We start from the raw sequence: 16,812 nt of genomic DNA, 5'->3' as shown, positions 1-16,812 counted from the left end.
AATTGTTGGCGAACCCTTCATGCAGAATTGTCAGAAGGAGGTAAAGTTCTCAGCTTTCGTTCGGACTGACCGGTGAGCCACCTCTACCGGGCTGCCACTGCTGACCACAGCCGAGCGCAGCCAATGCTCGCTGTCCATGGCAGCTTTTCAGATCCCTGACACAGTACGAGTTGTGTTTGAGTCCTGCTGACGGTCGCTTGTTTCTAGGGCTCGAGTCGGGGGTACACGCAGGTACACGGCGTCCCCCCACTCTTTTCACTGGGTGGACGCCGTCCTCCCTGTCAAGAAGTTGGGCCCCACAGAAATTTGCTAAACTTGTCCAGTGTAATTTTCAGACACTGGGACACGTTCAGCAGCACCTGCACGTTGCCTGCTTTCCATTCCCAGCAGCAAGGTGCAGGCAGCGAGGGAGCCTTTTTTCACCTCCAGCTAGGCCAAAGTTAAGGGGCTATCCGGCCTCCTTTTGTTTGTATTTGCAGGCCGCCGGGAACCTTACATTTAAATGTAAATGCCATAGAGGGAAACAAAGGCACACAGCTCGCCTTCTCTTCACAGGTACTTAAGAGAGGCAGCTTTTGCCTTTGTTCTGTCCCTGTATATAAACGCAGACCCTGTAAGACTGTCAGATGGGTTAGTCTGTCCCAGTATTTACACAAATAATTTAAATAGCACTATTTTTTATTTCTTTTATAGCGCTATTTCGTGACGTAATTTGCATATTGTCGTCTCCCCACTTCTTTTTATAGGACTTGTGCCCTGCTTGTTTCCTCTACAAATGCCGCTTGTCTCAGACTGCCTCTGATGTGAAACTGGGCGTCCGCCCAACATACTTCAGGTTTCTAAGGACGGCGGCCCCGCAGCTCAGCGCGGGAACAGGAGGTTTCGGCCTCGTTTTCTGCTCGTCAGAGGAGTCGGGTCCTCAGCTGTGTTTAGTTGTCACCACGGGGAGATATAAGACACACAAGACAGCGTGTGGGTCAGCTGTCCCCAAAATGTGAGTGTTTATACAGAAACAAAAGCCAGCTCGGCGGGGGGGGGGGGGGGGGGGGGGGCATGCCTGCTTCTCACTGGCTGCGTTTCATCTCATTTTGCTTTGTACCTGTTGAGGGCCCGGATGTCCTCAGAGAACGATTGTATCTTTGATATTGTCGACTTTTGCAGAGTTAAAGGGGGGCCTTGGTAAATGTATATATATTTTTAAAACTTGGCTTCCCTTTTCCAGGTATTTTCAAACGTATAGTTTCCCGGGCACTTGCCAGCGAGCGCTCTTCCTCTGGCCATCTTCACCACACAGGACCCTGCGCCGCAGTGTGGCGCACGGTGTTAGCTGCACATATATGATACTGCACCATGCACATCCTTACTTGAACGATTGCAATGCACTGGTAACTACTACACGAGGTAATGTACCCTGTGTATACCTACACCCCCAGCTCCTCAGCCCCCTTGCACGTTGCAGCGGTACTTGCTTGAGGTCAGTTCACCTCCCCGGGGCAGCCGCCCCATTCCCTACGGCTTTCACACTTTCAGCACCAGTAGCCACCGCCCGCGGTAGAGACAATGGGGCATATCAACAACAACCGGCGATAATTATCGCTCAGCGCTCTTAACGTGAGGATAATTATCGCCGGCTAGCGTGAATTTTTATCGCTGAGATAGCGTGCTATTAGCAACGCTTATCTCAATAGCGATAAAAATCTACACGCTAACAGGCTAACGTGAGATTATCGCTGGAAACCCAGCGATAATCTCACGTTACCTTGTTGATAGGGACAGGCAAACTTAGACATGATATCCTCCTTCCATAGGATATCATGGCTAAGTCTGAAAATTAGCAGACGTAAAAAAGCAGCGTTAACCGCGGTTAGCGCTGCTTTTTTTGTCTCTAACAGGGTTAGCGACATTCTTGATAATAGGAGAAATGTCACTTAGCGACATTTCTCCTATTATTTTACTCTGGAACGCCCCCTTTGCATCTCATTAGAGATGCAAGGGGAAGCGTAGAGTAAAAGGGTGCTAACATGCAAATTTGCGTGTTAGCACCCTGTTGTTGATAGGGTGCTAGTTTTATCTCTGCTTTTTTGGCTTTTAAAGCCAAAAAAGCAGAGATAAAGCCCTTGTTGATATGCCCCCAAGTGCCCACGAGACACAAACGACCCCAACCCCACGGGGTACAACTTACAGTCACCAATCAACGCTCTCCTGGAATCTGCTCAAGGAAGTTCATCAGAATGAAAAGAGACAAGTGATAGAGTTCAGGAGCAAAATAAAGTCCCTCCTGAAGCGATCGTGGCCTCATTTGCAGCCTTCCACTTTGAGATCAGTTGCATGAATTACGCCCCGGGCGGTAGGGTCCAGTATCTTACATTTTTTTGTAAAAAGAAGTTCAAATCATTAAGGAACAATCAGCAAAGTAATTGGCACTTTTCCATCTAAAATGTAACAAATCTGGGTAGAAATTACAATCCAAGTCAACGCTGTCTTGATACGCTGCAGAATGCCCAGTATGGAGCAGTTCTCTTGAATGTCACTGTATTCATTACTTAAGTCGGAGATGCACTACCATCTCCTGATCTGTGTCCAAGTCCGCCGGGTGTTAAACCCTAAGGTATGTCTCAGTTCCATCCTCCGTAGATGACTTTCACCATCTCCTTCTCTTGCTGATCCTTGGACTCTGTCAATGCCAAAAAGGACAACAATTCAGACTTGTTGGCTTGAAAACGATGAAGACGGCTAGCAACAGGATATGCGAGTTCAACATTTTTCACTGCCCTCAAATGCTCTAAAGTTCTTTTATGAACTGGAAATACAGTACTTCCCAACATATCTAAACTTACAGAAGCCTCCTGAAACAGACATGCAAGCCTCTGAGGTCTATGTTATGTGTTTGGTAATATAGCTTTTTTTTTTTTTACAGAGTTTTATATAGCGTGTGTTAGAATCGGGGGTCTCTGGTTGGCGCAGGTATGCACTTGCGACAAGCAGGGACCCACTCCTCTAAGTCAGGGCAAAGGATTACCCTCAGCGAATAACCCCTGCTCACCCTCTAGGTAGTGTGGCACGAGCAGTCAGGCTAATCTCTAGAGTATATAAGGTTAAGCATTTATGAGGTCCCACAATAACCACCAACCCACCACACAGAGACACCAGACTGTATTTAGAAAAATAAAGCTCTTTATATAACTTTCTGTAAGCAAGCTTCAGTTACAGTCAGGAGACTTCAGACACAGTTCCAGTTACTTGTAATACGGTTCCAATTTGAGCTCTTGATGCCACAGTTCTTAAAAAAGCAAAGTTGGGTGCAGTCTACACCTTTTTCGGGTCAGTGCGCGTCGTAGCACAGTCCGTACGTGCCGTACCGCTGTTGGTACGGGTCGTACGCTCTTTGGGACGCTTCCCCACTATGTCTCACACTTCCCGCGTGAGCAGGCATACGGGGTCGACGATCTGGGAGGCAGTACGTGCCGTATGGTTGGCCTGCGAGGACGCGTACGGTTCTCTGGGGGACGTAGGTGTACGTTGGGGGTCCGATAGCGCACAGTTCCTTATCTTGCAGCCGTACGCTGCTGGTACGCTTGGGGGTCAGACGCGCACAACTTGACTACGCTCCAGCCGTACGCTGGAGGTTTGAACAGCGCTCAGTACCTGAGTTCTTTATGGGGAGTTCGAGGCGGCCTCGGCAGTCGTAGAGGGGGCGTCCCACGTCACGGTGCAGTCCCGTTTGGAAGAGGACAGCGATGCGTTGTGGGGCGCCTCTGGACTCCGTTGCTCGTCACGATGCTTGTGGAAGGAGGGGCAGCTTGGGGGCAAATCCAGCGGCGAGGCGCTGCCCACAAGGCGTCGTCCAGGAGAGGCGAACGCGGTGCAGTTGGTCCTTATGCCGGACTCTACAGCTCGGGGGCCACAGAGTCTCGGTGCTTAGACCAGACGGTCCTATCGTATGATGCGAGCTCCGGCTCGAGGGGGCAGCAGGTCGCGGTGCTCAGGCCAGGCGGGGCAGGCCGTTACGATGCTTTCTGCGGCACAGTCGTGCAGGGGGTCACGTTGCTCGGAGGGATGAGGGCACACCAGTTCCCAGAGTGCGGGACAGGTTCCCAGGCGCACTCAGGTTTCTGGAGTCAGCGGTTGACGGGCAATTCACCAGCAGCAGCTTCCTTGCTTCCAGGGAGGGGTAGCGCCCACTGTTCCTGGGGCGCAGTTCAGGGGCCAAGTTCACAAGCAAGCCCTTGGAGATTGTTCATAAAGCACAAGTTGAAATAAAAGTCTTTCTCAGTCTTTCCCTCTCCTTCTTGCAGCAAGGCACCCACCACAGGCTAGTCTCTCAGGCTTAGAGACAGTACTCCTCCATGTAGCTTTCCCAGGTCCTTCTTGTCGGGCAGAGGTTCTTCTTGGCATAAACAGGACCTGATTTCTTAGGAGCTGGGCTCCTTCTTTTATACACAGTTTCTTTTGTTCTTTGTGGCCAGGGAGCCTGTGCCTGGCTCATTCCGGTTTTGGAGCACTTTGTTGTGGTGACTCTGCTCTTTCCTTTCAGTGCACAGGGCAGAGACATCAGCCGCTCCACAGGGGGCGGAGCCAGCATTGTGGTGGCAGAGCACAGGTCTATTCAGAGTCAAGGTGTACTCCTCCCACCCATCCCGGTGTAATCTCTCTACCCACCACCTGGCAGTCAGCCTGTCTCCTGGAATTCCCCAGCCCTGCTCCTCACTGAAACTAGGTAGCACACACACACAAAGCAGAGGCGGACTGAAATGGCTAAGCAAGTAAATACTAACTTTCTAAAAGTAGTATTTACAAACACAGGATATTAAAATAAACTTTACTAAAAGAAGTATTTTATTATTCTGAGTTCAGGCATACTAAACTTGACTTTCTACCATGCTCTCTGAGTCCGCTGGGATTATAGAGGGTAATAATTCCAGCAGCCCATTCTGGCCTATGGAGAGCAGGTAGCCTTCAATAGTGAAAAAAAACGAAAATGGCTGTAATTCACTATTAGGACATGCCACACACATCAGGGCATGTCCTACCTTATGCTTACAATTCACCCTGCCCTTGGGCCTACCATAGGGGTGACTAATATGTAGTTAAGGGAAGGTTTAGGGACTGGCAAGTAGGTGCACTTGCGCAGTCAGCATGGCAGTACCAGACTGCATGCAGGTTCTGCAATGGCAGACCTTAGACACATTTTACTAGGCCGCTTCTGTGGGTGGCACAACCAGTGCTGCAGGCCCACCAGCAGCATTTGTATTTACAAGCCCTGGCACTCCTGTTGCACTTTACTAGGGGCTGATAGTAAACCAAATAAGCCAAACATGGACACCAATCAATGTATACATTTTTCATAGGGAGCACTTGCACTGTGGCACTGGTTGGCAGTGGCACAGTGCCCTGAGCAGCTAACACCAACAAAACACATGAAGCACATCAGCAAAAAGTGGAAGGGAAACTCACGCCAAGGTGCCAGGTCTAACAGCATGAATGGGGTATCAGAGTGTGGAAACAAGCCCTGATTGCCACCCTTGCGAACTTGAACCGGGTAGTGCATAAACCAATTTGTCAAATTATTTTGGCAAATATTGATTTAATATGTTAGATACTAATCACTGATTCTATGCATTGCAAAAAAATTGTTTTTCAAAGTCTTCTCGTTTCGATTTTGATATTCACAAATATAAATTAATTTTGGGGACCATTGACTCAGTTCCCATTAATTTTGTATATTTTGAATTTGAATCAACTCAATGACCAACACATTGTGATCGTTCCAAGATGTCGGCCGGAATCGTTTATTTCCGACACCATCGACCGTTATCAATTTTCCATTAGGGTAACCACACTAATTGAATACTAGATATGTCCGGAATTTAACTAATACATCGAGGTAATACATGAAGCTAGTTATCACCGGATGACCGGGCCAGATATGGACGTAATCGAATGAAGATTACGTATGACATTAAGCAACCACGGGATTCATACTGTTCATTAAGATCTTCAAGATGGCGGCCTAATTCGTCACCGCTGTGGTTTTCTGTAACGTGCTAGTTTTTCTTTGGTCTCAGTAATAATAAGGCGGTACTTCCGGGTCTCCACGGAACACTACTGCCATACTGAGATGCCGGTGGATTGAACTCGGATTCGGCCGCTGCGGAATATAGGTATGTTAGTGTCTGTGGTTGCCCGTTTTTGAATCTGGACATAGATCTCTTTAAATAGGTTTTGATTCCGTGTTTACATGTTTTGATATTGTAGTGCGTCGCAGGCTGACTGAACTCACAGCCCCTCTTCTAGCACGAGGTTTACTCTACATCGTGCGTCGTCGGTAAGCCTGTAATTTAGCACTTGTTCTCTTCACAATTCTGGTGGCCACTCGTGCACTAAACCGGTTCACATGGGAAAAATATACTATGATCTCGTGGCTATATCTTATACATGGGTAGCTCTCCCTGTATCCTATGACATTTTTTCGAAAGCTTTTCCACCAAATAATTTAAAAAAATATATATATATGCTCTCCATGCCTGATGTTACTTATTGCTTTCGGTAGCATACGGCTCCACCTTTCTAAATCAGGATTTTTATCATATTGTAGCAGATACTTGCTTAAACAACCTCTTTTGTGGAACCTATGCAACTTTTCCAGCCACACTTAGGCTGGAACGGAATTACAACCAGTCAGAAGGTTTGTTTCTTACCTTATGGTTGGTGATTACATGGACTAAATCTTAATAGGATATACACTACTTATATTTCTACTTTATCTGTAGGCACACAAGACCTTTTCATTGACCTTAAGGTAGGCATGGACTCGATGTGCAAGCTGTCCCTTATAAAAATATGCATGGGACATCACTGGTTTGGTGATAAATTGCATGAACTTTTTTTACCCATCCCCCAACTTATCATGGGTCCACCCCCTCTGTCCCTAGGGTGTACATCAATATTGTTTGGTTTGGTACGCCTGACACCATTGAATAAATAACATAATAACATGATGTTTGAAATATTCTTGACATAGATATATTGATTCCATTGTCCTAGATTGGATGCAGTTGCACTTGCTCTAGGGATATATGAGGGGATTTGACGAGCACAATTGGGTTTACTTACAACTCACATAACTATGAATGTATTATTGATGCCAGAATGTTTGGGCTTATATTCTGTTTTTATGTATGTTTTCCAGCCCTGAGGAAGTCGCGGGTGTCTTGTCCCGAATGACGAAACACGTGTTGGCTGGAGTCTCAACAAGAAATATTATTAAACTGTTTATTCTTCCTTATATATTCTTTTGAAACTGATGTTATTGACATGATGCAATGATTACAAATGTGTGCCAGGGCTTGTTTCCAAATTTGCATGGATCTGTTGATCTGAATGGTGAGGTGTTGGATGATTACCTCCTCCCTGGGCACCTATAGCATAAATAATTTAGCTGCGAAATACTTACTGCACTTAGTGAGCGCCATTTCCATCCAGTTTACAATCATCCCAACTAGTATTCAACCAGGGGTATCAGAGTGCTTTATATAGCACCGGTTACATTACATGAGGACACATTCTTTTTTTTTTGTTGTTAGGCATGGGGAGATGATTAGCCCAGAATCACAGGATATTCAGCATCATTGCCGAGACTCGAACCCAGTTCCCCAGATTCGAGGTCGACCGCCCTAGCCGTTAGGCCAACTCCTTTTCCCAGCTTGTTTTCTCCTGTGAAGAGCAACAGGCTGTGCATATTTTTGCTATATCTACAAGTCTTGCACTTGCCACATTTCACAAACCCACCTCTCGGTGGCAGCCAGTTGGATTTATTTTGTTTTCCAAAGTAAGTGTGTGCCATTTTTTCATTCAGTGAGACTGCCTTTCTGGAAGTTATGGCGGGCTTTGTGCCAAATCATGGCTGATAACATTATCACCACTCAATACCCTCCAGTCTTTTCCCAGGATAGATCTGGTCTTTTCAGAATCCATATTGAATAGCATGTTAACTCTAATGGGTTGCGTCTCTTTCATATTCTTAGTCTTTTATGCGGAGAACAGCTCTTCATCTCCTGTTTTCCCGTCTGCTCTTTTTGCTGACACTGCCAGTGTTCGATCCAAGTACCCTCTGTTTCGAAACCTGAGTCCCTTTCCTTTCTGTAAGAGTCTTCTCTATTACATTCAAAGTTAGCTCATAATGTTTCTACATATAATATACATGTTTTAGATTCATGGGATAATAGCTTCAGGCTTATAGAACACGATTTCCAACAGTCTCTTTTCTAAACTAAATGGTCTTCAGTTTACCATCCTGCACTGATAGTTTCACATCTTAATATTCTATTTCTTTCTAACGAATTTCACTAGTGAATGCTAAATTTAGTCCATTCACTCCCAGAAAAGATTTATAAACTCCAGCACTCTCTCTTTGCTACTATCCATTAGGAAGAAGAGATTATCATTGTATCTGATCCAGAGTGAAATATGCTGAGTTAAAGGTTTACAACTCTGAATCAAAGCCACTTGCTCCACCCACCAGCCAATGAATGGATTTGCGTAGGAGGGTGCAAAGTAGGTGACCATCACAGTTCCAGTTTTAAAATAAACCTCCTCCACCATGTTATCATTTAGGCTGCATCTTATCATATGTATGAGTATCTTGATATGTTCATAATAGTTAATCCTTGCAGATAGTCGGTTAACCTCTCAAATTATATAATTGATGTGTTCACTGATAACCCCATAGTCTTATACGACATAGAGTTACAGAGCATACACGTTCATGTCCAAAGCATGGAAATAGCATAAGCCATGAAAGAAAGCATGATTGTGCATCTTAAAAAGCTAAGTGGTGCACCATTTACAAATCACTTACATTTAGGATGCAAGTGTTACTCCTTGTTAAACTGAATGCACCTGCTGTGGGTTGTAGAGGTATGCTTGAAAATAGTAATAACACACAGTTGGGTTAGGGATGTGTAGCTGGCGCCTTCCCCTTCGAACCAGCCACAGTGGTTTAGTAATGATTCAAATTCATCAAAAGAAGCCCACCTTCAATTCTTATCCTATTTGATTTCTTCACTTTTAATTTTTTCACTTGATATGTTCAACATGAGTTCACAAAGGTCCATATTCTTATCTTTACCAAATGTCTCTTTATTGAAGTTAAATCCAAGAGCACAGCAAACACATGTTTCAAGGGAAATAACCTCTTACTCAAGACTTATGTGTTGAAATTGACATACATTTATCGAGATTCAAATTTGTATCACAATAGACGAATTGTCCATAATTCTCAAGTTAGCCCATGGAGGTATCAGCAAATGGAATTTCACTACCATGACCTCATGATGGTCTCCTGATGTGCACATTATATTTTGAGGCATAGAACATTGTTAAATATTGTACAATATAGGGGTGCCCCACTTAGAGGTGGTTAATTCCTCACTGATGTTATAAGCATGGCTCTAAGGTTGTGTGCCATTGTGCCCAACAGAGGAACATGTGCTGTGTATTTTACTTCCAACGAGTGTAGTCTTGAAAAAACTGTTTTTACAGTGACAAATGTCAACCCTCTTGACTTCAAATTTCAAGTCATGTAAAGTATGTAAGTGGTACTTCCATTAAGGGAATTCCCACAGGTGCAGTGTGTTGAATTACTTGAAGGCCTATATGAAGGAGTCACAATGGTTGTAGGATGTCATCAGTGATGTCATCAATGATGTAATTTGAGATGTTTTCAATTATGTAATTTAACATTTCATGAGTGGTGTAATATTTGAACCTTCAGCCGTGTGCTGTGGAGTTGATACCTTCTGGGTGCCAAAACCCATCCTTGGAAGAGAGTGGAATTTTTATGTTTGTTTTGTGTTATTTTTCATGTTTTTAAAATATGTTTTTGCAGTTTTCTACTACTACTTTAGTAAACATTTTTATATTGTTTTACTTTTTCGTTTTTCACATTATTTTAAAAGAAATAGTTTTTAACTACCATTTTTGTCAATGTTTTAATATAACTTATATTTTTTTGAATATATTTTACCACTTCTTTTATTCTTACACAAGTTTTTGTATTTTGTATCCTTACTGGATACATATAAGCCAGAGAGAGGAAAGTTGCATCACCAAAAGCTCATTTGAAATTCCATGTTTATTCTTTCTGGATAGGTGTGGACCAGAGAAGGTAGAAGGCTGAGTATCCAGATCCCTAGTGGGACCTATAACATTAAGCAGAAAGAAAGATGCAACACTTCATCAGCGCGAAGATTTCTTGTGCCAAGGCACGAGAAGGCTTCATGTAGATGTGGTGTCACATCTTTCTGCTTCTCCCTTCTCTTATCCAGTAGGGAATACCAAAAAATCTCTAAACCCTGATGAAGCCCCTTATCGGGACAAAACGCATTGGCAGGGCTGCAGTTTGATGTTGTGAAGAATAAAGACATTCTTTTTGGATTTCATATCATGGCTTCTGCGTTATATTGGATCTATGAGAAGAATTTATGTGTTTGAACAATGTAGATTAATATTGGATTAAGTGAACTCTTAACAATAACATTAGAATTCCTATGCACTCCCTTTTATGTATTGTTTTTACTTGTTCAACACTCTTTATATCGGTAAAAAGTACTATAAAAGAGACATATAAAAACAATCATAAAATACTTTCATGGTCATGGTGTAATAAATAGATAAGAGTAGGAACAAAATATTATAGAACCACACAATTTCCTTAGATCAATACAAAATTATTTCAAATCTTAAAATCAGTAAGTATTTTTCAATTACTGTTTGTACAAAATAAAAGATTCCAAATTAATCAGTTTAGGCAACTACTCCCAATTTCTTCCGTGCATGCCACATACTCATTAAAAATCTTGAAACTCCAAAATCCATGGGGGCCGTCAGATCTGTCTGCAGGATTCTGCATGCCTCCAGGTGCCTTCTGACACCTAGACATCTGCATGTTGGAATTATCCACCTGGCCCTCGCCTGCTATACGCCGGACAAAAAAACAATATTTGGGCTACAGCTTCTTGTGCATGTCCACAAGACGAGCAGCCCATCTGAAGGTTTCAATCATCTTGAAGTTTAAGTGCAAAGTGGCAGGGCACCATATCTAAAAAGAATATAAAGATTCCTTGGCTCAATATCATCTGAAAAGGACTCTGCACAATAAAAATCATTTAAAAGAATGCGCCTGTTAAAGTACCCTATATTGTTTTTAACTTTGTGGCAGGGTCTGAAGTGTATACTGAAATGTGATCATTTTCTTGTTCGAGTGCTTCCTGTTGAGCAGTTTGTTTTCTTTCTACTACCCTCTTCTTCAGCACCTCCGCACACACTTTGTTGTTTGGGTGCACAGTCCTCAGACTCTCCACATTCCAGTGATTCCCGCTGAATTCTGTCCACTCTTCCTGTGATGCAGCACCTTCTGGCACAAAGTGCACATAACCTTCTGTGCACTTATGTTATTTTTTTCGCCAGCAGGAAGTTTGAAAACTGCCACACTAGTGATTCCTTCACTGGACTTGCTTCTTGTGCTGCTGTACTCCCGGGAGATCCATAGAGCCACTGAAAGCGGCCAGTGGGAACCCTGCATGCATTTACTTTCAGTTTCAGGTTCCACAGAAGTACTGCGAGACCCGGAACATCTAACAAGCATTGGCATAGCCAATAGGTCTCGCCTTTGGGACTATATAAGTGGTTAGCCATGCAGCACACAAGCTGAGAGTTTACAAACATCGGAAAGAAGTCAGAGCAACCAGTCACATTTCGTTTAACAGTGGTAGTTGCGCTGGACAATTTTTTAACCACGTGTGCTTGAAGCTTTGTGCTTATAAATTGATTTAAATTTAAATGATAACATATTCAGCCTGTTCTAAGGAAATCTATCTCCACGAGGTCTGACACTTCTTGAGAAGCCTAGGCGGGAGGGAGGGAGGGAGGAAGGGAGGGAGGAAGGAAGGGAGGGAGGGAGGGAGGCAGGGAGGAAGGGAGGGAGGAAGGGAGGGAGGGAGGGAGGCAGGGAGGGAGGGAGGGAGGGAGGCAGGGAGGGAGGCAGGTAGGAAGGAAGGAAGGTAGGGAGGTAGGAAGGAAGGAAGGAAGGAAGGAAGGAAGGAAGGAAGGAAGAAAGGAAGGAAGGAAGAAAGGAAGGAAGGAAGGAAGGAAGGAAGGAAGGAAGGAAGGAAGGAAGGAAGGAAGGAAGGAAGGAAGAGAATACCAACTGGTGCTTGTGTACATCTTTGGGTGGAGTTCACAATAAATAAGAGGAATATAAAACTGCAAACACATCAAGTGCCCTGAGGACATCTTCGTTGGCATGTGTGCACTACACACACGTTACATACATATGTGCATACCGACACCACATTGAGCAACTGAATAAATATAAACTTTAGCTGTGAGAACACATGACTGCCCTTCTAGGCAATCAACCCGGCTCCTGTTTCTTGACCATGTACAGCATCCTCAGGTCCCAAGTGAAAACCCCTGGCACCGGGGCGGGAAGCCCCTTACCACGACAGATCGTGCACGTCAGCACCTAGGTAGGGACAGGGAAGAACGGGTGTGAAGAGGGGAAGAAGAAAGGAAGACTGGGAGTGAGGGGAAAAAGAAGATGAAAAAGAGAGCACGAGAAGGCGAGTCGGGGAGAGAGTGTGGGTGTGGGAGAAGGAGAGGAGAGAAAGGAGGAAATATAGTGGTGAGAGGAAGAAGAGAAGGAAAAAAGTGAAGGTGATGCAGTGGGTGTTAGAGAGAAGAGGGGAGCAAACGACAGAGAAAAGGGACAAAATCTGGGTATGAGAGCGAGAGTGGCAGGGAAACAGTAAGGGCAGAAAAGAGAGGAGAGAGGCAGAGGAACGAGAAGAAAGACAGAGTACAACAAAGGCATTGGGAGAGGGAGACAGTGGGAAGTAGGAGAATGCAGGAGAGAGGAATAACGAGAGCACAGGGTTGTTAGGGGAGAAAGGAGAGAGAGAGGTTTTAAGCACCAGAGGGAGAGAGAGTGAGGAGGCAGAGGCTACACAAGAAATATATGGAAGGCGTGAGAGAGGGAGTGGGAAGGGAGAGGAAGACAGAAAAGCACAGAGAGCGAGGCGAACGGATAGTGAGGGGGTAGAGAAGTAGAGTGAAAGCATGTGTGTGTGAGAAAGAGAAGGAAGGAGGTCGTGTTAAAAAACATGAAGGTTATTGGTGAGGTCAGGTCATGTGATGCTTTTTATTACACACTTGAAGACATGGCCCTTGCGCACTACAGCAGCGGAGGCCTGGACGCTGCATCCAGTCTCGTACCCGGTGCAGAACCCAGACGTACCGTACACGTGCACGGATGAACAGATGAATGCATCGTTAGATGCACTTGCCACAAAACAAGCAGGACAATGGCGAAGTGACTAAGACAGCGAAAACTGATGAGTGAAAATGTGCACAACAAGGACAGGGCAAAACCTATAACTTCTCGTAAAATAACCGAGCTCTGTGGGACAATGCACTGGCTGCTACCGCTTGTAACCACGGGTTGCGGGTTGGCAGGTCCCAGTGACAAGCAGTCCATTGTAAACTCAGCTCAATAGTGCACACTTCTCTGAGTTATGTAGTTAGAGCTTACACCTGAATTTATATCTCAGAGAACACGGCAACCCTCAATCGAACCACTATATTTACCAAACTAAAATTGTGACATTAAGGCAAAGAAAACAATGACCTTAAATATAATTGTAGCGCCGGCGTCTAGCGGCGATAGAGATCACGGTTCCATCGGACATTGGTTTGTGGATCCAAGCAAAGCGAGATTATAGGGGAAAGCATTGAAATGTGTCAGCGGAACTAAACAATTCAAATAAAACAGCCATCCTAACAGCAGCGTCATGCAAAGACAGCGAAACAATGCCTTATGAAAGACAAGAAAAACGCGTCAGAGTAAAGCAGAAAACATCCTATTATGCCTGCAGTGAGAAGAGGAATATGTCATGTTGAGGTCAAAGCAAAGACGTGCCATCACGACAGTAAAAAACAAGCAAAAGTGAAAACACGGCACATTGTGTGTAACCTGACCCACGAGGAATGCAGCTACCACCCTGCGCGCCGCTGCTCGCTCCCGAGAGCAAAACGCTGTGGGAGTGAACATTAGAAAAGAAGGTGGGACATGCACCCGCCTTCAGCTATTTGTGTGCTTTCATTACTGAAAGACACGCGCAAAAGCCAATCCTATATGTGGGAGGTGTCAGACCTACACAAAGTAGCTTAGAGTGCTTACAAGAAGCCTCGCAGAGCAGCACATGCTCGCTGGCTCAGGCTCGACCTAAAAACAGTTGTGTTCACTACGAAGGGGTAGTTTACCTCAAGTTTAAGCCCAGAGTTTCCGTGCATGGCCAAATAAGAAAAGTGTCTTGAAGGTTTTAGAGGAATTTTTGCGTTTTTAGGTGTTGTCTTAAAAGATATTGCAGTACTTTTAACTCACATCTAAACAGCATCTCATTGGCTGATGTCATTAGTTTGATATATTCCCAGGAAGTTTCCACCCTTTTACTGTTATGAGGGAGTGGTCCTTGATAACTTTACCTACTTCTGCAGTCTCTGCTGACTTTACTTCGATTTTTTCCATTTTTTTTAATTGCGCAGTAAAAGTGTCATCTCCAGGATAGTCCCAGGTCGAACAGTTCCAGGAAGTGCAGTACCAATAGGATGTGCCTGTCCTTTTTGCAGCACAGTGACTTAAAGATTGCTCTGCCCTCACACAAGGCACTTAAATACACACTTTGCCCCAGTGGATAGTTACTGCACTTTATTCTTACTTGCTACCTCGCCTCGGGGCTTTGCCCCTGACCTAAGAACTCCTCCCAACACTTCTCCAATGACATGCATTTGTGTTGACTCAATTCTGTTAGAGGATGACTACTTCCTTTCTGACGCTCACGCATTTTACCTCCATCTACATGTGGGTCCCTTCACCCTGGACTCAAGAGCTCTTCCAGCCCACACATGTCCACACATGCATGGCTCCTGTGGCCTACTTAACTGTGCGTCAGGCTTTATGTGGGTACTCAATGCCATCCGTTACATAGAGCAAGACAATGCCCAACCAGCAGGGGCGGCTCCTCCGCTAAGGCGGAGGAGTGGTGCCCCACAACTCTCAGAGCAGCGAAAAAGAAACTGATAATAACATTGGAGCATATCAGCAAGCAGGCGATTAAAAATTATCGCCGCTTTTGCATCCGTTTTCGGACGAAAAGCGGCGATAATGTTATCGCCTTATCAGCAAGGTCACGCTATCGCGTGAAACCTTGCCTTATCGCCATTTCCCTTAACGCCCATCTTTGCATCTCATTAGAGATGCAAAGTGGGCGTTCCTCCCCAGGATAACGGGAGAAATGTCGCTAAGCGACATTTCTCCTATCAAGCCTCACGCAAAGCAGCATAGCGAAAAGAAAAGTAGCGATAACCTCTGTTATCGCTACTTTCCTTACGCCTGCTTTGAAACTGACTTAGCCATGATATCCTATGGAAGGTGGATATCATGGCTAAGTATGTGAGTCCCTATCATCAAGCTAACGCCAAACTTCATGGAATTATCGCTGGGTATCCAGCGATAATCTCACGTTTGTCAGTTAGCGCTAGGATTTTTATCGCTTTTGAGATAAGCGTTGCTAATAGCACGCTATCTCAGCGATAAAAAGCCACGCTAGCCGGCGAAAATTATCCTAGTGCTAAGTGCGCTTAGCGATGATTATCGCCAGTTATTGCTGATATGCCCCATTGTTATTATTATGATATTGTTTGGAGCTATGGGGCTGGGTTAGTGTGGGGCGGGGCTGGGTTCACAGAGGGAGGAGTGGTTCATGCACTCTTGAAGTGCACAGTATGGTTTGGGTGGCCCTCTTGGGCCTGCCAAACAGTAACACTCCAACAGGGAGTTGTTCCCCCGAGCTGGAAGATGGCGGTCGTAAAAGCCCTATTAAAGAAACCATCCCTCGACCCCGAAAATCTGGCTAATTACAGGCCCATCTCCCTACTCCCAGGAGTCAGCAAGATCGCTGAAAAATTGGTCAATAGGAAACTCTTGCAGTTTCTTGAGGTCAATAATAAACTAAAAAGTTCCCAGACGGGCTTTCGACCAGGACAGGGCACTGACATCGCCCTCCTGGCAGCGGTTGAGGAGGCCAGAACACTATTGGACGGAGGAGGATCAGTGGCAGTGATCCTCCTCGACCTAAGTGCGGCATTCGATACCGTTAACCACCAACTCCTTATCAAAAGACTTAAAAGAGTTGGTGTGGAAGGCTCGGCTTTATCCTGGCTTTCATCCTTTCTAGCTCAACGGACCTACCAGATCTGGGAGAAGAACGCCTGCTCCTCCGAAATGCCCCTCCAATGTGGTGTGCCTCAGGGCTCCTCCCTGAGCCCCACATTATTTAATATCTATATGTCCACATTGGAGGAGGTCATCACCCCATTCGGAGTGAGCGTCGTCAGCTATGCTGACGACACACAATTAGTGGTGTCTTTGGCCCACCCCAGACAACAATCAGCAGACCTATTCAACTGCCTTACGCAGGTCCATTGTTGGATGAATAAGTCAGCTCTAAAATTAAACGGGACAAAAACTGAAGTCCTGCTCCTCGGCCCGAAAGGTCTCTCACTCTCCCCTAACATCTGGCCAGCCTGCCTGGGCCCCCCCCGACCCAAAAGAAGAGGTTAAAAGTCTGGGGGTATGGATCGATACTGACCTCTCATTTACAGTACAGGCAAAGAAAGTAGCCGGGACCTGTTTCGGGCTCCTGAAATCCCTGAGGAAAGTCCTGCCCCTCTTACCCTTCAACTCCCAAAAATTGC

At 45.2% G+C, this 16,812-nt stretch overlaps 1 protein-coding gene across 1 annotated transcript in view; it reads right to left on the bottom strand.

Annotated features, from left to right (window-relative positions):
• Window positions 1–10,956: 10,956 nt before the first annotated feature.
• CHN2 (chimerin 2) overlaps window positions 10,957–16,812 on the bottom strand; it is a 531,221-nt gene continuing 525,365 nt past the window's right edge. The window contains exon 13 of the mRNA XM_085630409.1: window positions 10,957–11,098. Within this exon, the coding sequence (XP_085486535.1) occupies window positions 11,071–11,098 (28 nt within the window). The 3' untranslated portion in view covers window positions 10,957–11,070. The remainder of the gene's footprint in view (window positions 11,099–16,812) is intronic.

This window comes from Triturus cristatus, chromosome 10 (assembly GCF_964204655.1).
Source record: "Triturus cristatus chromosome 10, aTriCri1.1, whole genome shotgun sequence".
NCBI classification, from domain to species: domain Eukaryota; kingdom Metazoa; phylum Chordata; class Amphibia; order Caudata; family Salamandridae; genus Triturus; species Triturus cristatus.
Note: the sequence above shows the minus strand (reverse complement) of the source record. Positions and strands in the feature narration are given on the sequence as shown.